The following is a 25,473-nucleotide window of genomic DNA, read 5'->3' on the forward strand; positions in this document are numbered from 1 at the left end:
CCATACCTACCCAAACCAACTCCAAATTCTAAAGTCATGATGCTCTGCTCGCTATGTACGGCACCAGGCGCGGAGGAATGAAAGCACAACCCATGCATACACAAAGATAACGGAAATAAACGACACAAACAAGACACTCAAGTACAAAAAGTCAAGCCATACATCGCCCCATGTCTCCCCGGTGTCTTCCTCACATCGCCTGTGCTCCTCTACAGTCGAGTAATCGTAACGGTCATTCAGGTACGAACCGTGTCTGTAGGGATGTCGAGCAATAGGTTGTAGTTTATCAACTGGGTTTGTCACCTCAACCCTTGGTGATCTGGGAGTGGGTGGGAGAAGGTGAATGCGCTCACTCGGACGCATATACAGACCGGGACTGTGGCTCTCAGATGAAGTCACCGAACTGGGCTCAGACGATGATGAGCTGCTCCCATACGGAGGTGCTTCAAATTGCCTTGCCAGTTCAATGCCTAGCGATCTAGGGAAGACTTTTCGTACTCGAGCCGGAGTATGATATTCTGAGGTGGGTGATGAGCTATACTCAGACGATGGGTTGCTCTCAAACGGGAGTATTCCCAAGCTTGAAGACATAGGCGCTCTAGATCTCCGAGAGGGAGGTTCAAGGATATTAACCGAAGGACGCTCAATCTTAGGGACAGGATGCAAGCGAGCCCTCTGTTGTCGGAATTGTTCTCCCCAGCCCTCACCGTTATCGGTGTTGCCAATCAAAGCGCCGAACTCTGCTTGAATCTCTGCAATGGTAGGACCCTGAGTTGATATAGAACTAACAGGGCTGAAGAATTCGCCGAAGCTGGAGTCTGAACCGAGATCAAAGGGCTCAGGTCTGTTGTTGCGAGGACGCTGAGAGAAGAGTAGGGTACGGTATGGTTTGGTGCCCGAACGGAGGGGAAGAGGCTCGTGGTAGTGCTCGCGACCGCTGGGATAACTCATACTGGTGATCTAAGTATTGGAAGGTTTTAGGAGAGTAGCGAGAAGAAGCTTTGGGAGGCCTGTTGGAATGGAGATAGGTGTGATGGGAGTAGTGGTCGTCAGTAGATGAGGCCTACAAGCAAACAAAAACCTCAGCTCTGCTGTAGAAGATTTTGATGTGAATGAAGCGCCAAGATACTTTGGGTTGGCAGACTGAAGATTCTTATACAAGCACGGTTTAGTGAAGAACGGGAACAGCGGGAGTGTGGGCGGGAGGATCTTTGAACAAAGGGCCTGAACATGAAGAGGGTGTGGTGAATTTGCTGTTTGTTCCATAGATGGACTACTGCTCTTTGAGGAATTTGTTAAAGATTCAGGCATGTCCTAGGGTTATTAAACTAGTTGATTTGTGAAGAAGACAGATTGAACGAACGAACGTATAGTAGTGGGAATGTTGATGTGGTTGATGTTCTTTGATGGAGGGTTGGGTTCACTTGGACAAGTTAGGATGTTAAACTGATAGATCATACCCAATGCTATGAGTCTTTGTTCAGCCAGAAACACTCATATTTCACTTATCTAGGACTGCCAGGTTAATTGTCACCCTTGAATAAGAATTCACTGCTTGGCCGTTCCAGGTTCTTATATAATGCCATCCATTCCTACACTTCCTACACTTCCCAACACACATTTTGACCCCAAAGACTGTAACTCAACTCAATGTCCCTGGAAATTGAGTGACGCGTTGAACCGAAAGTCTTCAAAGTCTACCAAGCCAGACATTCCCAGAAAGTCAAAGTTTACAGAAGTCTTTGACGAGCCCATTCCGTCTGAACTTCTCAACCATCCTCTCTCTCAGCCCCCTCCCCAACTTTCACCTTCAGCTTTTATCGTGCCTGCTTTAAATATGAACTCTAGGTCTAGCTCTCGAGGAGATACTCCTGGCCCCTCAGGGTCTCGTCCTGGCTCGAAGGCTGGGAGTCAGCCTCACAATGAATCCATCGATTCGAGAATAGAGAGTCCAGTAGGTATGTTTGGCCCCCCTGAGAACTCTAGACTGCCTGATATATCCGAGTTTCGCTCACCTGTTGCTGGTTATTTTAGTCCAGATCTTAAACTCCCAGGAGAGCAATCGCTCCAGCCGGCTCAGAGCTCTGAGCGCAATATGGAAACCGAGGAAGCTCGACCTATCTCTTCCCCGCAAGCAGTAAGCCAAAATCACAGAGAGCTCGTCGACTCGAGAATTTCCAGTCCAGCGGGTATGTTCGGAACCCCTTCACCCCTACAACTGTTCAGTGTAAGAGAGTTTCGCTCACCGATCGCAGGTTACTTTTGTCAAGATTTTAACCTCTCAGGATCGCAGTTCCTAGAGAAGGTTCAGAATCAGTGTGAAAAGATGGACGACATAAAAGCTCGATATGAAGATCTCTGGCTTTCAACTCAGTTGTTCTGGGACCTTATGCTTCGAATGCAGCCGAACTGTGTCATTTCTGATGCCGGGATTCTCAGACAGGCTGTTGATCTTATGCTCGATGTTGTTGTTGGTCGCATGCTCCCTCAGCTTCGACCAGAGTATCACCCAATCCTCGCAGAAAGCCACCTCCAAGCACTTAATCGCCGTCTTCGTGTTCTGGAACTTCGCCTTCGAACAGATATGGTGACGTGCGGTAAGTCACCCAACATGCTTTGCGGGTGTGTCATTCCTTTAAAGCGTCCCAACAACAAGAGCAAGCTCTGGACGCGCCACTTGACAATAAAAAAAGACGAGAAGGGCCGCTCTGAGGATCGAGGGTTCAAACTTCGTGATTTGGCTGGTCTTCTCCGCCTTGAAGACTTTCTCACGCATGTCTATGGTGAATTCGCACCCCAACTGAGCCCAGGAAGTCCAGCAGCAGACTGTGGAATTATTCACACAGCTATTGCTCTCATGGACGATGAGATCAAGAGGTTTCTACCCAAGAAGGATTATCGTACTGCTGATGAGCTTCGAGCTGAGTGGATTTATGTCCTTTGCCATTGGGATTTTCGCGCCGCTGTCGTGCTTGAAGTCATGGGGATCGTCACCGATGCTGTGGCTTTCAGTAAGAAAGATGGGAATCAAATACATCGGGAGGAATGTGAGCTTTGGATCCCTGAAACGGTAACTGAACCACTCACCACGGCTGCACGTTTCAGAAAACTGGCGACGTTCCAGGCTGATCCGAACCGTGGAATGAGTCCTCTGCATCCTTCATATTGGAGACGGGACTCTAAGAGTTCGGTGAAGTCTTCTGTGAGTCGGGGTCGTAACGACTGAGAGAGGTAAACGATTGTTGTGTATGATAGAGAAACACGGTGGTTGTTGAGGTATTGCTTTCCTTTATTAGGTCTAGACATGGATAGGATTGACTCTTGATGGGCTTAGACTTGCCCTTTGGTACCTGGATAGAAGAAATTGACATCGAGTTGGACTTAAAAATGGAAATGATTAGGAAATGAATGACAATAAAAACATAGACAACACCTCCCAATACTCTGCCGTGATCCCATCATACCCGTCATAGCTCTCATGTAGTCGAAGCACATCGCCCAATATCATATCCCCGACAACGCCTTCATATTCCCATTCGTGATCCCATCATTACTCATAGTAGAAACACATCGCTCAACTTCTTGTCCCAGCTACCTTCATCGCAAAGTTTTCTCATTACATCGGACAAAGCATCACAGTGCCCTTCAACTTCCTTGTCGTTCATTTGCGCCGTATCCCAAGAAGCAATAAAATACAGGTTGATTGAATCGATCATAAACGCGTTCCAGAAAAATTCACTATCGACGTGTTAGTTGTAGGCCCAGAAGGAGAGAGGTTTGGGCTTACCAGTCAGGCCAGTCATAACGAGCAATGGGCTCAAGAGAAGCGAAATTGGATTGAGGCCCTTTTGCAAGACTCATGGCTAGGGAAACATCCCAGACGAAAGACTGTCTGAATGACGCATCGACTGCAGCTGGTCCTTCGTCGCTGAGGTTTTGAACAACTTTGTTCCAGGGAGCATGTTCGTGTTGCTTTGTCTCTTCACTCTCAGCCAGCATGCGCTGGAGGAACTCGAGCACAGTCTGGTTGCGGGTGACTTCAGTCATGTTCAGCACCCACTGAACAGTAGGACCGTCAATACTCATTGCTGGCGGAAGGAGCTTGTCCATCCACTTCGGAATGAAAGGCCAAGAGCGTGCGCTCTCCCAGACATTGAGCAGTGCGTGGGATGAACCAGTCTGAAGAACGTTGAACAGTACTATGGCACTTTTGGTGAACAGTGACGGATGGATGTTGTGTTCCTCCTGTAGCTTTGTGAGACCCGACAATGCAAGGACTCGACCAGAACGTGGGTATTGGAACTCGTGTGCGCGAGTATCCCATTCGCCATTCCAAACTTTATCACGAACCTTGCGACGCTCTTTTGCGAGTGGTGAGCCTTCGTCGTTTGCAATCATCACGCCAGGGGCTTGCTGAGGTGGCCACAAGGCGTCGCTGAAGCGAGAGACGCCGCGAAGTTTACGTACATGGAATGCGATGTTCTTTTGCGCAGGCTCACTACCTTCATACTGCGTGAAAAGGTCTGAGAATAATCGATATGGGGTCAAGGCTGGAATATCAGCGTTGATGTCTTGAATCCAGTGATCGAGCTCGTGATACCATTGAGTAATCGAAAGCGCATCAATAACAGAGTGATTGAACGTGAAACTCAGAAACAGCTGACCATCTGACATAGTTCTTACAACATCAGTTTGAAACATGAAAGGCGATGAATGGCCCTGCGGAGAATCATCTTTGAAGATGCCCCACGCATCATCCTCAGAGTCAACCTCAACCTCGTGAACAAGCTGATCAATAAGTGCGGAACTGGTTGCCAGTACAGCGTGAAACGGGACACGATTCAAGGCAGGGAACACAATCGTCCTGAGCATCGGTCTCGAGTCCAGTGCCTTTTGCAGGGCGCGCAGAATCTGATGCTGCGCAACGTTGCAGACGCGAAACACCATGCGGTTGTGGTAGGACTGCGGCCGTGACCCGATCGCCGTCCGATGGAGCGAGTGTCTGATCGGTAGAACGTCTTCTATGTCGGAAGGGGAGAAGCCTGCGCGTACTACCGCTCGTTTTGCAAAGAAGAACGTGTCCTTCTCTTCGGCAGGGGTACCCGTAAACCCAGAGCTGAAGCTAGAGGTTTGCGCTTGTTGTCTGGATGAGGGCGGATGGTACTTGGGGACTTCCGGGGTAATGACAAGGCGAGCTTGTTGTAGCTTTCGAGATAATAGAAGATGGGCTTGCTTCTCGACTGTATCGTTCTCGACAAAGTCTTGCAGGTATAGTCTTTGGCCGCAGACGCGAAGCACATGATCACAGTAACGGAGCAAAGTAATGCTGTCGGCGAGATACTTGAAACTCTCCGTCACCGAGGGCCGAGTGCCAGTGAGTTGCTCGCAGATATCAAGCAGCTTGTCGACGAAGGGTGGTGTCGATGCTCTATTGTTGAGTTGAATCTTGGGTGCGCTGTTCGCTTGTCGATGCTCTAACACTTGCGCTTTGAGCTGTTGCTTCTTGACTTTGCCGAGAGCTGTCAACGGAAACCTCTCCAGTCCGAGCTCTTGTAGGGTGTAAACGCTGTCGAGGGCATAGCGTTGGTCGGCTTTTCTTGCCTTTTCGATGACTTGCGTTTTAGTCATGTTTTCGGGTAGAGCGACGATAGCAATAGGAACTTGGCCAGCCAGATCGTCTGGCACCCCGATGACTTGGACCTGTCCAAGAGTTAGTAACAGGGAATGCATGGATTTATGTTCAACCTGCCTGCAAGCCATCGAGTTGCTGGAGTTCCCGCTCGATGTTGATAGGGTAAATGTTCTCTCCGCCACGAATAATCAAATCCTTGTACCGGCCAAGGATATACACGACGCCCTTTTCATCGATCCTGGCTTGATCTCCAGTGGCTAACCAGTTGCCCGTTTCATCAGTGTACATGGACCCATCAGCACCCCTGTTGAAATATTTCGTAATGACAGATGTCCCGCCAATGTGCAATTCTCCGATCTCCGATCGAGGTAGTATTTCTCGTGTTTCGGGCCGGCAGATCCTCACTGCCGCTCCTGGAAGAACCTTGCCAACACCAGGATGCCAGCCATCTACCAGATCGGGGTCATATCGTTGCCAGGTGATGATGGGAGCGCCTTCGCTCATGCCAAAGACTTGGATGGCCATCTGGGCACCTAAACCTTCGCGACTTAGTCGAATGTCTTCTGCGCCGATAGATGTACCGCCGATGGTGACAATACGAAGATCGAGTTGATCTGCACTGGGAAAGCTGGGATGTGCCATGAGGGCTTTGACGAGGGTGGGAGTGGCTGACATGATGGAACACTTCTCTTGCACAAGGGCCTTGAGAGTGGCATCCACGTTGAAAGACGTGGAGGGAAACACAGCAGTGCCACTCCAGCGCCATGCGCGAAGGGCGTTGTTGATGGCGAAGACGTGGGAGACGGGCGTGTGGATAAGCCATCTCAACGGTCCCATGGCGTTGACTTCGGGGTCAAAGTCGCAGCACTGGGAGATGAGATTGCGGTTCGTGTGCCAGCATCCTTTAGGGTCGCCTGTTGTTCCGCTTGTGAAGATGATTAGTGCTGGGTCTTCGTCTTGGTTGTAGTCAACACTATCTGTGATCGTGCGTGTCGAGTCCTGTTGCTCTGTAGGGTTCAAAAGACCAGACAGCTTGAGCCAGCTATCGAGGTCGCCCCCTGCACACAGTATAAAAACACTTGACTGTGAAATCTGGGCGTCAGAAAGGTCAAGAGCCTTTGCGCCCTCTGCATCTTGTGCCACCAACACATGTGGCTTGACGGATAGTATCGTCTTCTTTGCATCTCGAGGAACTGTTGCGTCAAGGGGCACAAAAGCCATGCGAATCTTGGCCGCTGCCCAAAAGAAGAGACCCCATTCAGCACAGTTGCCAAGAACGACGGCTAGTCGCATACCCTCTCGACAGCCCAACCTTTCTAGGGACTCGGCGAGTCGTTCTGCCTTGTCTTTCAGCTGCGAATAGCTCCATCTTAGGTATGACTCGTTAGTGCCATTGGGTGCTTGGGGATGGTCGTTCGACAAGTGATTGTGTGGTTGCCAAAGCGAGACGATAGCATCTGCGTCTGGACTCGAAAGAGCAGCGTCTTGGAAAAGATCCCAGAGCGTAAGGTGCAAATCGAGAATAGGATGACCAAATACTTCAGAAACAGTAGTCTCGTTGTTTGAGGCGTCGATCGAGTTACCCTCCTGTGAGACAGTTGGCTCCATAGTGTGTGGTGTAGGTAGTGTAGTATGGTGTTCAGGTGAAGAAAAAGCAGAGAGTGGGAAAGGGAAGGAAGGGTAAGAGAGGGCAGAAAAAAAGAGGCTGAATCAGAAAACGAATATTGAACACGCATGTAAGTGGTACAGAGACCGATGAAAGATGATCAGCATAAAGTAAAGGGCCATGAAGGGAATATTGCAGGGTTAAATACGATCCCTAGAAATTATCTGCTGAAAACCAAAAGTAGACGGTCCTCAGAGTGTACAGCATCTGAGCATCTACCCATTTTGACACTAACACCAATACTAGGCACAACCTACACTGCACTACGATACTGACTTGACTCGTTAACCATGTAAGATCATTTGAAAAGAGTTCAATGCAACCTCAACATACAACAAATCACAGCAGAAAATAGAAGGATCCGACAGCTTGGTCCGCCCGAACCCGGCTGACACTGTACACGTCGGAGAGAGCTCATAATAGTAGCACAGATGGCGCACCCGATCCAATCACTATCTCGAGTCTACAGCCACTCGCCCTGTGAGCCAACGACGGAACCGCATGTATTATCGTCTGGAAGCACGACATCAGCTCTCCCGGGGTCTTGCTTCTGGTCTGCTGCTGCTGTTGTTGTCTTATTCATGACCTTCAGGTTGCAGGATCTTTGAGCACGGGGCATGGGTGTGTGCGTGCTTCGACAAGTACGAACTAAGACATTATATCTGAGACAATAGTACTAATGCGGACGTTTGGGAAACAGGATGATCGCCGTAATCTGCCGTGAGGCGGGTTTTGACTTGTTGTTTGCCGGAACATCAATTCTTCACGTTTCCAACTGTTTCAATCTGATATTGACATATCATAAATCCTGAATCTTATCAGACCCAAATTCTGGGGACCCAATGCCTCTATGCCATTTTCCACTTGTATGCACCCATACCCTTGTGAACCTTCAGTACTGACAAGTGACCTTTAAAGCCTCACTCTTTTCAGGGGATACCCTGGAAGGAAAACGGTCGACCTCCGAGTGTCCCGTCCCGAGCCGCCTTCGCCTCGCCTAAAAAGATATTTATGATAATGACATGCAGTAGTTAAACACGATAGCATCTCCACAAGACAGACTAAAACAATGCGGGTTACTAGCGGCAGCCAAGACAAGATTCAGTCCTCAACCTAAGACATTGATGGGAGAGACATATCAAGACAGAGGATATTACTGTTCTGTAACCTCGAGTGTAGTCGTATCTCTGTTGGTTGCAGTTCCTTCTGCGCGGTCTCTGGCGGTGTGGTCTATATCTTCTATCAAGGTAGACATAGAATTAGGCAGGTTTCTATGTCCCAAAAGCATCAATCTGCATATCATGCATGGATACTATACAATGTATCGAGGTATTCGGACCTAATCTTCAAGTGTATCTTGGCATGGCACAACTTCTGCAAAGCTCCTGTAAATTGTCAGTGTCTCATGGTAAGATACATTACGCTGTCTCGGTCTGTGCCGCATCTGAAATCTTGCCTTGCCTATGTGTGTTCATGCCTCATGCCCATGCCTCATGCTCATGCACCGCTGTCAGTTCCCGGGTTCCTCTCCTACCCCTGACCAAGATAGAACCCGTCATCACTCGTGTCACCAGTGGCGCTGACCTCTCAGGACTGAGAAAGCAATATCCTCAGCTGATGGTATCAACCGACCAAGCAATTACCAGCACAGCCGGTATGTGGGTTGCCCTCCTGATACAAGCCTGAGTATCCTATCCCCCGTTAATCTACGCCAGGTCCCGATGCCACTTAGAGGATAAGGGTAAAAAGATAAAGATCCATGATTCGATTTTCTTGTTTCTCTGTCGCACTGCAGATGGTATTGTTAGTGACAGCGACAGCAGACAGCACACGTCTGTCTGTTGTGGGGGCAGCATATACTAGGGACCCTATTCTAAGCCTTGCCCTAGATAGACGGCTTGATTGGAGAGCCAACAGCTCCAATAAACGCTCTCAGAGAGTATATCGTCGTAATGAACAGGCTCCAGGGTTGCTATGAGCTCTGTTTTTGGGATAATGGGATTGTATCGTGGCGCCTGAGACTGCACAACGGAGAGCAGCCCAACCAACACATTACAGTACAGTACTCGGGATGTGATCCGCATGGCCAACCTCAATAAAAGGGGGCGTACGCATTGCATGTCCCTGTTTGTTCTTGTGCTCTAGATTTGGGACATTGATCCAAAGGTTCGGGGATAATTTGAGGGCTTTTACTTGGTTCCTTTGTTGTACTTTTACCTCCCTGATCCCACTTTGGACATGGCTGCCCAAGCCTCCTTCCACTTCTATCAATCCGACTCGTACTCCCCTAAGACTATCAACTTCAGCCTCTTTCAACATGTTCAGTCTATTATTTATCAAGTTTCTAGAGCAGCATTTGCTTGCCACTATCGTTCTTCTCCTTCTACCTGTTCCTCTTCGTGTACTTGAGACATACCTTCGAAGATGGAAACTTGCACAAGCCCAGTGCTGTAAAGAAGCTACAAGCAAGGTGCCCGTGAGAGATCCTATTATTGGTTTCGATTTCCTCTACAAGGTCTTCTTTGAGAAATCCCCTGAACGATATCTTGACAGTACCTGGCAAGCCTTCAAGGAGATGGGCACTACTTACATCGAGAAGAGGTGGTCTTGGCAAAGCGTCTACACTTGCGATCCTCAGAACATCAAACAAATCCTTGCCACTGCCTATGATGACTTTGACCTTCCCGAGTTTCGAACTTCAGTCATTGGTCATATCTTTGGTCAAGGCATCTTCGTTCTATCAGGCCATACTTGGAAGGATGCCCGGGCTGTACTGAGACAAAGTTTCAGGAAAGACAATCCCGCTCACTTTCTAGACACTCTCGAACGAAACTTTCAGTCCTTCCTCCCGCATGTCCCTACCGATGGCTCTGACTTTGATCTTCAGCCTCTTTTCTTGGCTCTTACCATGGATGTCTCGACGGAATTTCTCATGGGGCACTCGACCAATATGCTCAGCCAAAATGCAGACCACGCTCGGGAACAGCAGTTTGTGGATGATTACATGGTTTGCTCCGAAGAGATCATCCAACAAATGCAGCTCGGTCCACTCCACTCCCTCAAATTCAACTTTGCAGCTAAGAGGGCGAAGAAAAGAGTGTACGAGTATCTCGATGGTTTCATCGAGGAGTCCCTGAATAATTCTGAGGGGGGTTCAGGCAGCAGCTTCCTGACAGCGATGATGGCTATAGCAAATGACAGAAAAGGGCTCAGTCATCATATCCTACACATTCTTCTTGCAAGTCGAGACACTACATCGGGTCTTCTCGGCAATCTATTCTTTTTCCTGGCCAAGAAGCCTGAGATATATGCAAAGCTCCGAGACGACGTTCTAAGAGCCGCTGGCCAAGAGCCCCCTACTGCAAGTCAACTCAAAGACATGACCTACCTAAAATGGTGCGTCAACGAATGTAAGTCCAACCTCCCGCATTTCAGCCCTAAACCGTTTCTAAAATCCCAATAGCGTTGAGGCTGCATCCTGTCATCCCCACAAACGCCCGCGTCGCAGTGCAAGACACCACCATCCCTCGTGGCGGCGGCATCGACGGAAAGTCATCACTATTCATCTCCAAAGGAACAGCCATGTTCTACAATGTATACGCCATGCATCGAAACGAAGATGTTTTCGGGACCAAGGCCGAGGAGTTTGTCCCTGAAAGGTGGCAGGATCTGAGACCTGGTTGGGGATACCTGCCCTTCAACGGCGGTGCTCGCGCGTGTATTGGTCGTAAGTCTTGTAAGGATGTGTGTGGGACAAACCTAACGTCGGATTATAGAACAGTACGCTCTTCTGGAAACGCATTACGTCGTGGCGAGGATGGCGCAGACCTACAGTGTGCTCGAGTCAAGGGACGATGAGGAGTGGATGGAGTTGTATGCTTTGGCCTTGTGTTCGAAGAACGGCTGCCGAGTGGCCCTCAAGAGGTAAAAAATAGTGTGCAATTTGTTATATGATCTGTACGTGTTTGATGTATTTTGGGGGAATCTCCGGCAGATGATGGGGGCTAGTTCAAGTTACGATTGCTACAGGGTGCTATAATATGGAGTCGGAGCTAAGCAATGGGTTCATGTACTGGCGCAAACGATACGGGATATCAGAGGGGAGTAATTGTTTTCTTCTATGCGGGATGTATTCATGGAGACGGGACTTTCACTCAAATGAATTTAGAGCTTTCTACTTTCTAGATATGGGACCCGGTAGACCCATTGTCAACCTTCATGTAGTATTACTCTTATCACCTTGTTAATCATCTACCATGTCTCTGCCAGCTACACACAAAGACTAAGTGTTGGACATTGGAGAGCGTTCACGAATATTTTGCTCGGCCTTTTATCATGAATCATCCATCAGCTCGTTCAGCTTGGCCGAGCCTCGCCATGCTACAGTAATGAGACAGGACGGACAAGACTCTACTCGTCTCGTAACGGACGGACGATTTCAATATCTTCCGTCCTATCACCACCAATCCTTCAATACCCAGAATCCCACGCAGACATGTCATCCCAACAAATCGAATTACCTTAACCTCAAATTAAACCCTCGTGCCATCACCAGCGGGAACCGGAAGCCATCCGACGTCTGCCCGCCTGCACAACAATGTCGCCGCCCGAAACCACGAGGTGTGCCTTCAGCAAGAACACCACCTGGCACAGTTGTTTCTGCTCATCTCTCCGGGGCACATGTTCTCCGAAAGCCGTCAGTCAGGGGCAATCAAGGTGGGGATTGTGTGACATACTCGGTCGAGGGGAGTGTACAACCTCAAGCTGACCGTGGTTACTAAGCCCCAGAGTTCCGAAAATAGGCGGTTTGTAGTGGATGATGGTTTGACAGGCCTTGTTGGGGCTGACAAGAAGCATTGGGGGCTGGCTGATTGGAAAGGCGCTATCAAGGGGAGCTTGAGTAAGGGTTTAGGAAACATGGCCGTCACTTGTTGACGCAAGAAGTTTTAAAGGAATTATTTTCTGTTGGAAGCGTCGCCAATACAATGGCAGACTTGTAAATCATAGATCATAGCGCCGTAGATAATCGTCCAGTGCTCAGTTTGCTGAGCCCCATGCCAAACATACTCCTGGATCCCAAACCGCCCCTGTTGGCGTCCACCCTGGTATACCCTGGATTGAAAGACCCAATGAACGCCAGACCCAGATCGTTGAAACATCAAAGATGTGATAAAATATCGGTATATGAGGACTTCCAGTAGCTTTCCAAGCCTCTTGCCATCCAGAGCTTCGAGCTCTGACCCAACAGTGCTGTTGACGAAAGCCCCGTCTTCAGACGATCAAAAAGTCCATATGTAGATCCCTCAATGTCTGCACCCAGCTCGTCATCGGCATACCCTCGGCCTGAACACTCCACAACATCTGGAGAGCATCTCTCGCAGCATATAAGAATCCCCAAGGCGACTCAAGCATAAGCTTCTTGATCTGAACAGTAACCCAGTCCTTCATCTCCGGCGTCCTGGCACACGCACCAAACACAAACGTAACCCATGTCGTAGCCTTGAAATTCGTATCGTCGTCGGGAATAATGCTCAGCACTTGATGTAGTTCGGCAAATATCGTGTCCGCGAGATCCTCACCAACCCAAGCTCCCACGGCGGGTATCGCATGGAGGATGTAGAGACAGATGGCGAGGCGGTGGGATGTCGCAACTCGAAAACGACTTAAGACCGGATCTTGTTCGGTGGAAGGGATGGTGCTGAGGTCGATATCTTGCGCCCACGGTATAACGTCGAAATTCCTAGCACGGTCTAGTAATGCTGCTCCAGCAGCGGTGACCATGTCAGCCGAGACCACATCGTCCGGTTTTGTATTGGAAAGTCGAGCTGCTATTAGCATGATTTCGAGGAGTTCTGGTGGGCAGCAGTAGTAGCTATTCGTGGTTTTGCCGAGTATCTGTAGCGCTTGACATGATTCAAAATATGAGTGCGAGCCCGAATCTGTTGGTCGGAATGTTGACTCTAGAATGTAATATCTGGCAAATGTTAGCGATAGGAGGTGGCGGCGGGCATAAAGATCACGCACATGAAGCAGTCAGATACGATATAGTCCCTCAAGCTCTCATCAACATCAGACACGGGCCCGAGCAACTTCATAATTTTCCCAGCGCCATCAAAGTGAGCCTTCCAGTTATGTTTACCAGACTCTATCAGCTCTACATTGATCAGGAATAGAATCGCCGCCAGGACAATGTCACCCCCGATAGACTCAATACTCTGCAGTGCAGACGGCAACATGCGTAATACCTGATGCTTAGCCTCGAGAGCATCCATAAGCAGATTTCTCGGGCCAAGACCTCTATCTAGTGAGTCCGAGGACAGCCACGGGCGAGAGCGGTTGTACATGTGCGTCGCCGAGGCGGCGATGATGACCTGACGTAGCAGAGGGTGGGCCTGAGTGAATTTGAGTAGGTTTCGAAAGGGGTTGTCGGGCACGTCGTAGGCTACAAAATCTCGACTGAGCCGCGCATCAACTGGTTATGCTTGTCAGTCATGTCTCTCTCGTTTCTCCAACCAATGAAGTCCTGGGATGCTTACAATAAGCGAGATACTGTCTGTGGTTGCTCGTAATGTCTTGGTACAAGGGATCGACGAGCACCCACGGAGTCGACGTTTCCGATGCCAGGGGATGGTTCTGGTTGTGGATGGTGGTACAGATGAGTTGTGTATCACCACTCGCCAGGGGGGTCGCAGCATCATCTTCATCGTCGTTCTCATCATCAATGTTGTTGTCAATGTCATTGAATAAGTCTATTTCCGAACCAGACTCGGCTTCTGACGTTTCTGTAACTTCCTCGACTTGAGAAAGGCTCGGGGCAATAAAGGCGGGTGATGATGAAGGAACGGATGGTGAAGCGACGGATGAGGCGGAGGAGGAAGAGGCAGGTGAATTTGAAGAGAGGGAAGAAACAGAAGATAACGAAGCTCTTGAGCGAGCAGTAGAAGGACGTGCCGGGGTGTACAAGGCAGCGCTGGACTGCTGACCAGCCAATCTTCCTCTCGAAGCAACAGCGCCCGTCCACTGAAAGATTTGAGAATAGCCCAGGCACTCAACACCTTTGGCGTCGCACTTTGCGCAGTGGGGGAGTTGACGATCACAGCGAAGTCTTCGACGTCGACAGTTATGACAAGGCTTGTCGGCAACAGGTCCAGAAGGTACTTTTTTCCCCTTCTTTTTACTTCCTGGAGCCATGGGGTACTCCGCGTATATACGTAGGGAAAAAGAAAGCCAACAGTGTAGGTAGGAATGAAATGCCAGGACAAGGGTCCAGCCGATCAACGTATAAGAGTGAGGCAGACTTCCGCTTCTGGGAGTGCGGCGTAGAAGCAAGAGCCACAATTACAGATCAAGGTTAAATCGAATGATGATTGCAGGCAATTGCGTTCTGTAGTAGGCAATATTTGGAAAGAATATCTTATTGTACAGTCTAAGTTTCTAGTTGTCGCTGAACGATCCTCGCGTCTCACCTATGGCCGGACCCGGGCGGGGATTGGAACTAGACCGGATATGGCAGTTATTTTGCAACCTTTCGACCATCTCCCCAACTCGTTAGACACCATCTTTGACACTGCTGCATGCCGGTAGTCTCATGAGATCTAGAATACTACCTGATAATCTATAAAAACAGATAAGACAAGATCTAGTCATGGCCTGATAGGGCGGAAGTTGCCTTTTTCAATGGATCACTCCGACTGTTCGGAAATAACCGCCACTTGATGACCAACTGCAATGAACCAGTGACAAAGACTATTTATTCCCGGATAACCTCACGTAAGAGTTTCATTGAGTTTTGCTCGTTGAGTCATTCGGTTCGGCGAACTTGTAACAAAAACAGGTTACGCTGCCTCTCGCGGTAAGGGGTTGTCGAGTTGCCCGATACCGACTGCTGAAGTTCTTTCCTTTGTTCTAACAATGACCAATGGTTCGTTCTCACATGAAAGTTGATGCCATGTCGAGAGGGGACGGAATTCGATCGAATGTAACGTTGGAGCGAAAACTCGTCCTTTTCGACATACCCCTATTCGTAACGAGCAGCTCGGTGCTTGGCGATGCTCGGTCTGTTTCTTCGGTCTTGTAGTGTGATCTCGATGGTATCGACGACCAGTATTCAGGTGCATGGGGATCAAAGGATGCTTGCCTCGCTCGGTTCGTGGGTGTTCGGGTTTCGAACCTCTTCTGTGTCTCGGATCATAAGACGTGGGAAGGTTAGCGACGGGAGTAGGTGGCTCCTGGATATGATGTTCGAGCTGTTAGCATAGAAGAAGGTCAGAAGGACATCAGTGACTTGCGTACGGGCATCGCCTCCATCATCCGTTTTCCAAAAGAGCGAGTTGAGACGAACACGGCTTTGGGGGAGGGCTGTTCGCAATTTCCCAAAGAATGTCAATTGCGTCCATAAACAGTGAAAATGGTTGTTCAGTATATCGTGATTTAACGGGCAACTGCCTTGTTGTGCTGTTCGGTCTGAAAATATTGTGCAGTGTCAGTGCAATAGGCCAGAATTGTTTTCCCGCGCGATGATGCGGCATAGACACTCGCCAATACCAAAACGACCGTCCTTCCAAATTTATTGCCCCTTCGACCCTGCAATATGCCAACACCAAAATACACAGTCTAGTCAATTTTGAAGGTCCAAAACAACTTGGCGTCGACGACCGAGGGTAGTGCCCTTTCGGGTTCTCCCTACGCTGCCACTGCAGCATCAACACAGTACGTCACAGCAAGCCTCGCAGTCCTATTTTGCATCCAGTCTTGTAATTACCTAGAGTTCGTCATCGCAGCGATGGCAAGAACCAAGTGCAAGCATCGGTTTCTATGCAAGACCTGGAACTCTGTAACCGCTGAACCACCCGCCGCCCAGACCTGCCCGATCTCCAGTAAACCAACAGCCTCAGACCCGACTGGGAGGGCATCAAAGCGAACCGAGAACCCTCCGTACCTTCCATCGTGTCGAGGAGCAACTGACGCCCATGAGGTAAGACACCTGGCCCCTGAAATATTCCACACAGTCAAGCTTATCAAGGTAGCAGCGCTCCGATCGAATCGAAACAGCTTCTTGCTCTCCATAACCAAACTTGAGGTGTCGAGACACGCTCCTTCCTCTCATTCTGCGACTATAAACCCCCCCCCCCCCCCCCCCCCCCTTGTTTTCCCAAACGCCCCTTTTTCATTATCGTCTTCCACTCACACGAGCATCACGAAGCTTGAAGCCCTTGAGCATCTCCATCCAGCTTGTATTTCAGCTTTCACCTTCATGAAATGGTGCAAACGATTCAAAGCAGTTCCCCGTGGCTCTGTATTCCTTCAATCGAAGTACGCACAAGATCCGACCCTCCAGCCATCCTCCAGACGATGCTGCTCGATCTCCTTGAATTACAGCCTCCCGGACAAGATAACTTCACTCAAAGCAAGCTCCCTGAGTGTCTTGTGTCATCTGAAAGCTAGCCGAGCTGTCGATGGTAACACTCATTGACCCCTGAGTCTGTCCGCCCAGTCAAGCCGGCTGTAGCTGTAATGTCAGGAAGTTGGCGGAACCATCTCCTGGCACTGTAACTTCATTCCTGAGCCAGATTAAACGCAAACATCATGCATTTTGACTACCATTGTAGTTGCGCCGGCCAGACTCTCCAGCTGTAGTCCCCAGCCAGACCGCTTGTCAACGAGATCCCAGGACTCCGAGCACACACAATCGACGTCAAGACTGACATAGGTCTTAGCAGCTAAGGCTTCTTGATGCCCTCGAAGTTTACCGCCAGTCAAACTAACGATAGCAATGACCACAGGAAGTGACCAGAAGTACTAGCCTCGCTTTCCGCCGCCAGCGCTCAAGTTTGAGTATGATACCGCTGTTCCACTGCATTTTCGCTCGAGACCCCCTGATATCACGTCCTTCCTGGAAAAGGATGCATGTACTGTCTCGAAGCTCCGACTTGTTGCCATTGACCTTGAGCTTGCCACTTATCGTCTGAGCGCTCATCAATCGTCGTCCCGTAAGCGTTGCCCATGAACCCCTGAAGTCACGAACCGCGGCGGACTGGCTCACAAAGCCTCAAGACGAGCTTGGAACTTCGTATATATTCTAGTCGATTCCGGATCCCCAAGTTACTGCAAAAACGCTTGGCCGCGGCCGCCCTGCAAAGTTGCCGTAAGTGTGCACAAGAACCCCTGAAGCAGAAAATGGTGGCGGACAGGCTTACAAGATCTACAGACAAGCTTAGTGTCCCATTCAACCTCCAGTCGATCTATATTCCGCCGAAGAGTACGAGAGCGCTCGACCGCCGCCGTGTTAGAAGCTAACTGCAAGGTTACGTGAGAACCCCTGAAGCACCCAACTTAGGCGGGCGCCCTGGGAGTTCTAAAAGACAAGATCAGCGCTTCACACAAGCTTCATTCTACTCAATATGTACGAATTGGTACAAGAGAACTTGACCGCCGCCGTTCTGTAGGGTTGCCATACATCCACCGAAGAACAAGGATCGCCGAAGTGACTGACAAAGCTTCACGGCACGCTCAGCGCTACATGCGACCATCAATCTACTCAGGATCTTTCGAATAACACACGAGTGTTCGATCGCTGTCCCTCTGAAAGACCGCTCCAGTTCCTTGGATCTTCAATCTCCTGGCTAGCTTTTTGGCAACCCTCCCGAACGACCGCAGGGCCACCAGCGACTCAACTCGATCACGTTCACCAGTGACTGCGCGAAGATTCGCCAGTTTCACTTAGCAAGGCCGCCCGAAAGCATCCCAGAAGCTATAGAATCCTGACTAACAAAAGTGACAGAGCCCAAGACAAGCTCAGAGTTACAAGCAACCCGAATCGACCTTGTTCCAGGATTGCCCCCAAAGCGCTCGTATACCAAAACGTCAGTATGCTTCTCGATATACTCTCAAGTCTAACCTCGAGACTGACTAAGTCACAAGACGTCAAGAAAAGCTCGAAACCCTAATCTCCCCAATCAACTTAAACTTTACAAACTGTTGCACGGGGCTACCAAAACAACGAATCACCACGATGCGAGTCTCCCAATCTAGCATGAACAATAATGGAAGCTTATGCTACCGTTGCGAAACCTTATCGTTCTTCGAGACACCGTGACAGCCATATACTTCGCACTTACACGACGGAAGGGGCTTACAAGACAACGAATCGCTGCGATGGTGGAGACCCAAATTGGTTGTAAGAGACAAGGTTCAGTACGTGAGAACTTTGATCTTCACGTTGAATGGGTTTAAATTGAGAGCCAATATACTTTGCATCTTGTGGAAAGTTTACAGACGACACTCTTGACTCACTGATGAGCATGTCTTGCGTACTACCACTGGCCAAGTCTTCAGTCTCTGCAATGATTGACCTTTGATGAAAACTATGATCGTGAATCTTGAGTTGTCCGCCGTAGCAGTATGAGTCACATCAGGAGAGACAGCGAGGGCATCTCAGGCCTGGAGGTTGGCATGCTACAGTCAAGCGTCTTTGTTGCCCACGCGATGTTCTCGCCAGCATGGAATGACAGCGAACAGAAGCACTTCGCAGTCACAGCCATCACGATCAAGTAGAAGCAGAACAGTCACAAACAAGTAAGCACTTCAAGTGAATAAATGCGATGTCCTGTGTATTAACATCGATGCCCTTCATAGTATTTCTCATGTCCCTGATGAATATTCCGTAAATCGTAATCCGTAATGCGTAGCTGTACCAGTGCCGTAGCAACAAATACTACTGGTAACGTTGATTCCCTTGAGATGTAAACACAAACAAACGCATAGCAACTCCAAAATAACCATTACTGTGCGTACCCGTGCCGATCCCTCCAATTAATTAAAATCCATGGGTCTGTCGTCAAACGCCTATGGTATACAGTACGAAATCCATTGTCGTAGTCCCTGTTCGATATGCTCCCAAAATGTTCATTCTCAATAGATCCCGCAAGTGAGATCCCTGGATGGAATAAGTATGAAGAAGAGGCAACAGACACGATTAGACTTACTTCAAGCTGGATATATCTGAACAGACAAATTTCCAGTGGGCTCTAGGCCATAGGTAGATGGGCGTCTGTGTCGGATATCTTGAAGCGGCAGAGGGTCTCAGGTGAGGGTTGATCCCCAATGCGGTTCGTTTCCATTAGAAACGAACAGTGCCTCAGCACTGTAGCGCTTGAGCTTCTCTAGACCGTCCTCGAGCTGACGGCCGCGTTGAGACATCTTGAAAGCGAACCACTTCTCGCGGAGGTCCATGTTGTAGCGAATAGCAATTGCAGCATGCTTAAAAGGCTTGGACATGCCAGCATCTTCAATAGCAGCATACTCGCGCTGCTGCTTTATGCGCAATCCCTCTTCTCTGTCGAAGTAATACCTCTTGACGATGATTTGCATGGAGTCCACGAGGTTGGTGGCGGTCGAGATGGTGGATCTGACATGTCCATGGTTAAGGATCTTGTCTCGCCCCATGACCCCGAAACGCTCGCGACTTTCCTTCATCTTGGCGACGATCTCGTCGACATCTCTCTCCATCTTGGCACGGCTGTTGTATTTTGTAGGTACGATCACAGCCTGTTGGGGGTGCTCGAGGTCGAAACGCAGATAGTCGTTCCTCTCGAACATGTCCACGGTCAAGGGGTGGCGGTGGCTCATGTGCAAGGTACGAACCATCTTGAAGGTAAGAAGATGTAATATTTGAAGTAGAAGTGTAGGATAGGAACAAAATACCCTGTCGAGTAAAGAAACTTGAAAATGATAGGGTTTGGTCTGTTCTCGTTGTGTGCTCTGTTGATTGCGTGAGGAGTGGGCAGACGGGGAATAATGAGAGTGGAGAGAAGGGGAAAAGGATGTGGTACAGGATTCAGGAAAGATGACCTTTATAGACGAAGAACACAGAGTTTAGTAGAGTTGACAAGATATAAAACCGTGAAAGGGGATACTCACCAACTCTCGTGATGTGGTCACGAAGCCAGAGTGTGTTGTGTTTGGAAAGTAATTTTGAAGTGGAGAGGGGTAACTTTCTCTGGACTTGCTTCCAGGCACCCGCCGCCCTGCAGGTGGCATAAGATTGATCGCTCGAACCATGGCAATGATTTTGCCTGGCAATGCAAGTGCTTTAGCAGTGCAATGCTTGTGTGCCGAGTAGGGCAAATGATGTCTGCCACAAAGATGGAACTCGAACGAAAATGCTGATATTAGTGACGTATATATTCAGTCTCTTGTCTGAGCAGTGCCAGATGAGTATGTTGTATGTAAATGAAGAAGATATCTTGATATGTTTCTGCGTGCAGCCAAGAGTGACCCTCCCTTTTATACCCCAGGACTCAACGCCCAACCCCACGATCTGCAATATCCTTGCACCACTTGTGGCACTATATGTATATGAGATAGGTAGCCAATATTTATATAGCATGATCGATTGCAAGGCATGATTGGCGATGCAGGATGCTGACATGGTATGTTTCTGATATATCAGGTCATGCAGCTCTTGGCACGATCCATCCCCAATTCTGCCGGCTTAAAGGGTCCTCATGTGGATCAAAGCATCCTAAAGATCAGTAAATCACAGTGCATAGTTTATGATATTAGGATGAGTCTTAGGTAAATTCTTAAAATCTTTGAGCAGGTGGTGGCGGCCCGGCCGAGCGATTGTGGCTCTGATGCCGCTTGGAGGGGCCCATCGATTTGGTGACGCTTAGCAACACCAACAGAGCCGCAACTGGGGCACAACAAGCCCACTCGAGCACATTAGGGAATCTCGCTAGGGTGCAAAGTGCAACCAAATTCGAGGCATCAAAGGGAATTCCATTACAGGAAACCTCTGACCTTTTCATTTTTTTGGTGCAAAATACCACAACATTGTGACTTGACCACAGATTCCCCTCCCTCCCTCCCCTTCTGTTTCCTCTCTCTTCATCTCACTTCTTTGTTATAGACTTGTATGGTTTCCTCTTATCTCGTCTTCATCTTTTCCGTCCTTTTCTCTTCACTCGCCAAATGCTTCGTCCCCTTTAGCATCCTCGATCCATCGATAGGTTGCACTAAATCACTCACACCCTCTTGACTTCAAGGTATAAATTCCACAATTCGTTCCTTTCTCTTATTCTCTCTTTGCTTCTTACATCACCATCATCATCTCGTTACATCTCATGGGTCAGATCATCAGTCGTATCAACCATTCATCGCTTCGTCCAATACTGACATGCATCAGTCAACTACATCTTACCAACATCGCCATGACAATGTCGTCCGAAACAGAGTCAGCCGACAACACAACTGATAAGGTCGAAGCTCCCCCCGCAAGAAAGGCAAAGTCCTCCAAGCCCATGATCTCCAGGGACGACGTCGAAGCTATTCGTGAGAGATGGGACGCCGCAATCGCTCGCATTCACCCTGACGCCAAGAAGCATCCTGCTCTGTATCGGCGTGTGGTGGAATTGATCGAGAAGAGTAATCTTCGTCGTGGCTGGAGCGATACTCAATTCTACAAGAACTTTGTAGCCTGGTGTCGCGTCTCTGGACCTGATGCTCAGCCTGATCCTGAAATCTTCCTTGCCACACTTGCGGTTCATGAATCCTTCGGCAACAACAATGTCAAGTTCATCGAAGAAGTCAGAAAGCGCGGCCTTAAGCAATGGGTGGAGCACCAGCTCAGGAAACACCTACCCTTTGTATCAACACCTATCTCAGCTGAGCCAGAGACACCCCGAGTCAAAGTTGAACCTGGAGCCAGTAGCCAAGGAACAGATCGAAGGCAAGTCGATGCTGCTTACAGGAACAACATTATTCGACCATCGGTCGAAGGTGATTTCGGCGGTCCCATTCGCGCTGTCAAACGGCCTGCCCCTGAACACCCAGCCCAGCCTGCGAACAAACGTGCAAGCGTTCAAGTAGATCAAGCACTTCTCACTGCTGAAGTCCATAGGCTTGCAGAGCTTCAGGCCTCGCAGCAACGAATTGTCCTCCGAGACGCAGGTACGCAGACCGACAACGACATTTCTCTGGAGAGAATCTCAGAGCCAATGCTCAAGGCGGCCGAAGCCATGAGGGAGAACAATGAGAAGCAGGACGAACAAATCCGAACTTTGATGGAACACAATCGACTGCTCGCTGATCTTCTCGGGAGGTTTCAAGCTTCCCAACTAAGGCCTGCTGACAGCATGCCCCGACAGCACTTTCAAGCTCAACCCCAGGAGATCGTTCCGCTGCAGTCCGTCAATCATCAGCCGCCTGCGTACTACTACGAGCGCCCTCGAATGACCAGCAACAGTGGCCAGATCTTCAGATTCGAATAAACACTGGGTTAGATGGATAGAAAACAGGAGAATGGTATATCATTGGGATAAAACATTTCGTTATGGAGTTGATGGATTTAGATTTTGCTGGAGGACGGATGAAATCTGGCATTGGAGTTCAGGGATTAGGGTTAGGATGGTAAGACAGGCCACTACTAACCACACACTGCATTTTCTGGCGTCAAGAACATGGTCGTTAAGTAAGCGAAACAAACAATTGCTACATACCAAATTGACTTAATTTGCTTTACCTGTTATTGGTCATACTGATTAATGATAATTATGAAGTCTCATGGGGATTCTGTTCTGAATTGTCAAAGTCTGGCAATAGCCTCGTCGGACGCTCGGAGACGAAATCAACCATTAACATCTCAATCGGCCTCCACGTGCAAGACGGAACCTACAAAAAGAGGGAACGACCATGAATAAATATTTGCATAAAGCAGTAAAAATGCCTCTTTAGCCGCTTTCCTAACTTTACCGAGCTTCCCATCACCCGTTGAGACCAAAGCGCAGCCGCAACCGCAACCGCATCAGTCAGGCTACTTTGTCAAATGCTCGACGATGACAGGCGAGAGATATCGAATCTCTCAAAGCTTTACCCCATACTGTTTCATAATAGCCTCTGGGGGTGTGTGGGCTCTCGATCCCCGGTGGCGCATGCCCTTGCGCGCGGGGGGACCCTACCAATGCAACCGTCGACCCGATTCGTGCTGGGAGCTGCAAATTACCGACAGGAATGCGTCATCCCGTTCGCCGCTAACAAAGAAGAGGCCAAGGAGGCTTTTGAGTCGAGAATCTTTGGGCATCGAGAGGCGAAAATCCGGGGTCGTAGCATGTAGCATTCATCCGTAGGACTCTTGTCAGATCGGCAAGTGAGTTTGGACTTGTGATTCTGCTACGGCAGATGAATGGTGGTGACAAGAGTCTCTTACCCCGCAAGTTGTACAGCTCGAAAGGGTGTGATCAGCTTTTGATCTTGATGATCTTGTCAGCTAAGAATGACCAAGTACGAGGCGCAGTTCTGAGTTCATCATCACCAATTTTGTGAGTTTCTTCGGATGCAATGGATTGTTCCCTGTGAGTCTACCACACCATACCAAACCGTACATATGCGTGCGGATGAGATGGGAACAGGCAGCTGTAAAAAAAAGCTGAGATCTTGCAAGAGTCCAAAGAAACAGCCGACTTTGGGGGTTGTCTCGTTAGCCTCATCTGGAGATGATGAACGGGGGTTGTGAGTGGACGGATGTTCTGCTCTTCGCTTTAATGTTCTTTAGCGGCCTGTGAACGTGGAGTGAGCAAAAAAGTGACGAGGGACCAGCCTGGATGGCATGGATCAACCTTTTGAAGGGTATTGGTTGGATTAGACATTCTCGTCACACTGCCTCGTTACTTTTTGGCTCGTTCCGTGTCTCTTTTCTCTCCATCTCAAAGATCGAGCTAGGCACCTTAAGACACCCATCGTCATTGCACGATGACGTATCCTGCGTGAACATTCCTACGCATCAACATGGGAGTTGCCTTAGCTTGTGACGCCAGGGTCCTGAGTTAAATTAGTCTAAGCCTCAGTCCAAAAGCAAGGCAAAACCATCACAAAAATAAAAGACAGACAATAGTAAGAGACAGAAAATAAGCATGAATGTAAGAGATATCGATATCAAAATCGTACTGTAAAAAGTATATGTCTTCGCTTCCACTAACCAACCAGTAAAAACCTCAGCTGAGATCACCCACCCTCTCTTCGGTACGGCACATGCAGAGTTCCCCTCACCACAAACGCTTGTGTCACCAAGAGCGGAGACGTCCAACACAAGCCAAGCCAAGGGATCCTTGAACCTTGAAATCTAAGGGTTGCCTAGCGCGAAGCGTGTAAGTCAGGACCACCAGTGACCACCACACAAGAAAAAAACTGCCCACTCTTTGCTCTGGCTGAGGCTCTAGGCTCGGGGATAAACATTGACCTGCACTGAAAATGTGTGAATGTGGATTTTAGGCCAGGTCTCTACCCGTCTTAGAAGATGCCGAAACCAGCCCATTCCAAGTACAGAGTAATTTAACCCCCATTCTTTTGGACGTTGTCTCTCATTTGATTCATCCGCTCGACTTCCGATCAACATATCCGAGCACTCTGAGGGTATCCCCTTCCGTTGGGTTGCCTTACTATGCCTTACCCTGCCTCGCCTCCTTCTTTCTCTCTCCTCCTCAACTATTTATATTCCTCTTCTTCCCTCCATTTCCGAGCTGACCTTTCTCTCTCTTCTTCATCAACACTCACCAGACTCTTCCAACCCACGACCACTTCAACTTCAACAAGACCACTCCAACACTTCAACACCACAAAACTCCATCACCAACCAACATCACCAACATGCCTGCCTATGAGTACTGCTGCCAGTGTGGAGGCATGATTGTCATCAGCACCACCTGCACCGCTTGCGGCCACAAGCAATGCAACAACTGCCCTCTGTGCTAAATAATTCACCCACAGAGACGTCTTGACGGCAATGTCCTTCTCTTCTCTTGCAACATTTGCATGGATCTCCATCATGGCAAAGGCCTACAGCGTGACGAGATGAGAGTCTGGATACGATCGATGGTACGAGACACGACTTCTTGACGACTTCCACGACGGCGCTTCTGTTCTGCCCGGAACCTGCTCCTCCATTCTCACCTATGACCTGGTCGTCACATTCACCAATTCACTTCTTGTTGATTGATACCTCAGCGACTGGTTCTTCAAGCAATTATCCTCTTTTCCAATAGCAAAAGCTTTGCTATCAGCCTCTTTGGGGGTGTTTATGCGAAGGCGCCATGGGAAAGATATGACGTCGGGTTTTGGGCGTTCTATTACTCTATGCTTTTACGTTTTGGACTTGTCTCGGGGTTAACGGGGAATGAATCGC

The 25,473-nt window shown here is 49.1% G+C and overlaps 7 protein-coding genes across 7 annotated transcripts; 3 read left to right on the forward strand and 4 right to left on the reverse strand.

Moving 5' to 3' along the window:
- Positions 1-51: 51 nt before the first annotated feature.
- BKA55DRAFT_685365 (uncharacterized protein) lies at positions 52-951 on the reverse strand (the record flags this gene model as incomplete). The annotated part of the gene is made up of 1 exon (XM_046198780.1): positions 52-951. One exon carries the CDS (start codon positions 949-951, stop codon positions 52-54), a length of 900 nt encoding a protein of 299 aa, XP_046053617.1.
- Positions 952-1,837: 886 nt separating this feature from the next.
- On the forward strand, positions 1,838-3,226 carry BKA55DRAFT_502679 (uncharacterized protein; the record flags this gene model as incomplete). Its single annotated transcript, XM_046186947.1, has 2 exons — positions 1,838-2,783; positions 2,847-3,226. 2 exons carry the CDS (start codon positions 1,838-1,840, stop codon positions 3,224-3,226), a joined length of 1,326 nt encoding a protein of 441 aa, XP_046053618.1.
- A 60-nt stretch (positions 3,227-3,286) lies between these two features.
- BKA55DRAFT_660493 (uncharacterized protein) lies at positions 3,287-7,444 on the reverse strand. Its single transcript, XM_046197555.1, has 3 exons — positions 5,750-7,444; positions 3,788-5,700; positions 3,287-3,738 (listed from the first exon to the last, which is right to left on the reverse strand). The coding sequence occupies exons 1-3, from the start codon at positions 7,238-7,240 to the stop codon at positions 3,555-3,557; spliced, it is 3,588 nt and encodes a 1,195-aa protein (XP_046053619.1). The 5' UTR covers positions 7,241-7,444; the 3' UTR covers positions 3,287-3,554.
- A 2,171-nt stretch (positions 7,445-9,615) lies between these two features.
- On the forward strand, positions 9,616-11,226 carry BKA55DRAFT_534848 (cytochrome P450; the record flags this gene model as incomplete). The annotated part of the gene is made up of 3 exons (XM_046189636.1): positions 9,616-10,708; positions 10,762-11,025; positions 11,075-11,226. 3 exons carry the CDS (start codon positions 9,616-9,618, stop codon positions 11,224-11,226), a joined length of 1,509 nt encoding a protein of 502 aa, XP_046053620.1.
- Positions 11,227-12,569: 1,343 nt separating this feature from the next.
- Positions 12,570-14,489, reverse strand: BKA55DRAFT_590331 (fungal-specific transcription factor domain-containing protein; the record flags this gene model as incomplete). The annotated part of the gene is made up of 3 exons (XM_046195075.1): positions 12,570-13,272; positions 13,323-13,770; positions 13,835-14,489. The coding sequence occupies 3 exons, from the start codon at positions 14,487-14,489 to the stop codon at positions 12,570-12,572; spliced, it is 1,806 nt and encodes a 601-aa protein (XP_046053621.1).
- Positions 14,490-18,907: 4,418 nt separating this feature from the next.
- On the reverse strand, positions 18,908-20,534 carry BKA55DRAFT_557263 (uncharacterized protein). Its single transcript, XM_046191781.1, has 2 exons — positions 20,217-20,534; positions 18,908-20,147 (listed from the first exon to the last, which is right to left on the reverse strand). Exons 1-2 carry the CDS (start codon positions 20,355-20,357, stop codon positions 19,380-19,382), a joined length of 909 nt encoding a protein of 302 aa, XP_046053622.1. The 5' UTR covers positions 20,358-20,534; the 3' UTR covers positions 18,908-19,379.
- A 980-nt stretch (positions 20,535-21,514) lies between these two features.
- Positions 21,515-22,567, forward strand: BKA55DRAFT_685371 (uncharacterized protein; the record flags this gene model as incomplete). Its single annotated transcript, XM_046198781.1, has 1 exon — positions 21,515-22,567. The coding sequence occupies one exon, from the start codon at positions 21,515-21,517 to the stop codon at positions 22,565-22,567; it is 1,053 nt and encodes a 350-aa protein (XP_046053623.1).
- Positions 22,568-25,473: the final 2,906 nt, after the last annotated feature.

This window comes from Fusarium redolens (assembly GCF_020744475.1).
Source record: "Fusarium redolens strain MPI-CAGE-AT-0023 chromosome Unknown BKA55scaffold_3, whole genome shotgun sequence".
Taxonomy (NCBI): domain Eukaryota; kingdom Fungi; phylum Ascomycota; class Sordariomycetes; order Hypocreales; family Nectriaceae; genus Fusarium; species Fusarium redolens.

Excerpts from the sequence above, each read along its gene's own strand:
- BKA55DRAFT_557263 (XM_046191781.1), bottom strand. The coding sequence starts at position 20,357 with ATGGTTCGAGCGATCAATCTTATGCCACCTGCAGGGCGGCGGGTGCCT. Across the intron at positions 20,148-20,216 it reads TGACCACATCACGAGAGTTG|GTCATCTTTCCTGAATCCTG; the intron begins GTGAGTATCCCC and ends TCGTCTATAAAG.
- BKA55DRAFT_660493 (XM_046197555.1), bottom strand. The coding sequence starts at position 7,240 with ATGGAGCCAACTGTCTCACAGGAGGGTAACTCGATCGACGCCTCAAAC. Across the intron at positions 5,701-5,749 it reads AGCAACTCGATGGCTTGCAG|GTCCAAGTCATCGGGGTGCC; the intron begins GCAGGTTGAACA and ends ACTCTTGGACAG. Across the intron at positions 3,739-3,787 it reads CGTTATGACTGGCCTGACTG|TGAATTTTTCTGGAACGCGT; the intron begins GTAAGCCCAAAC and ends ACACGTCGATAG.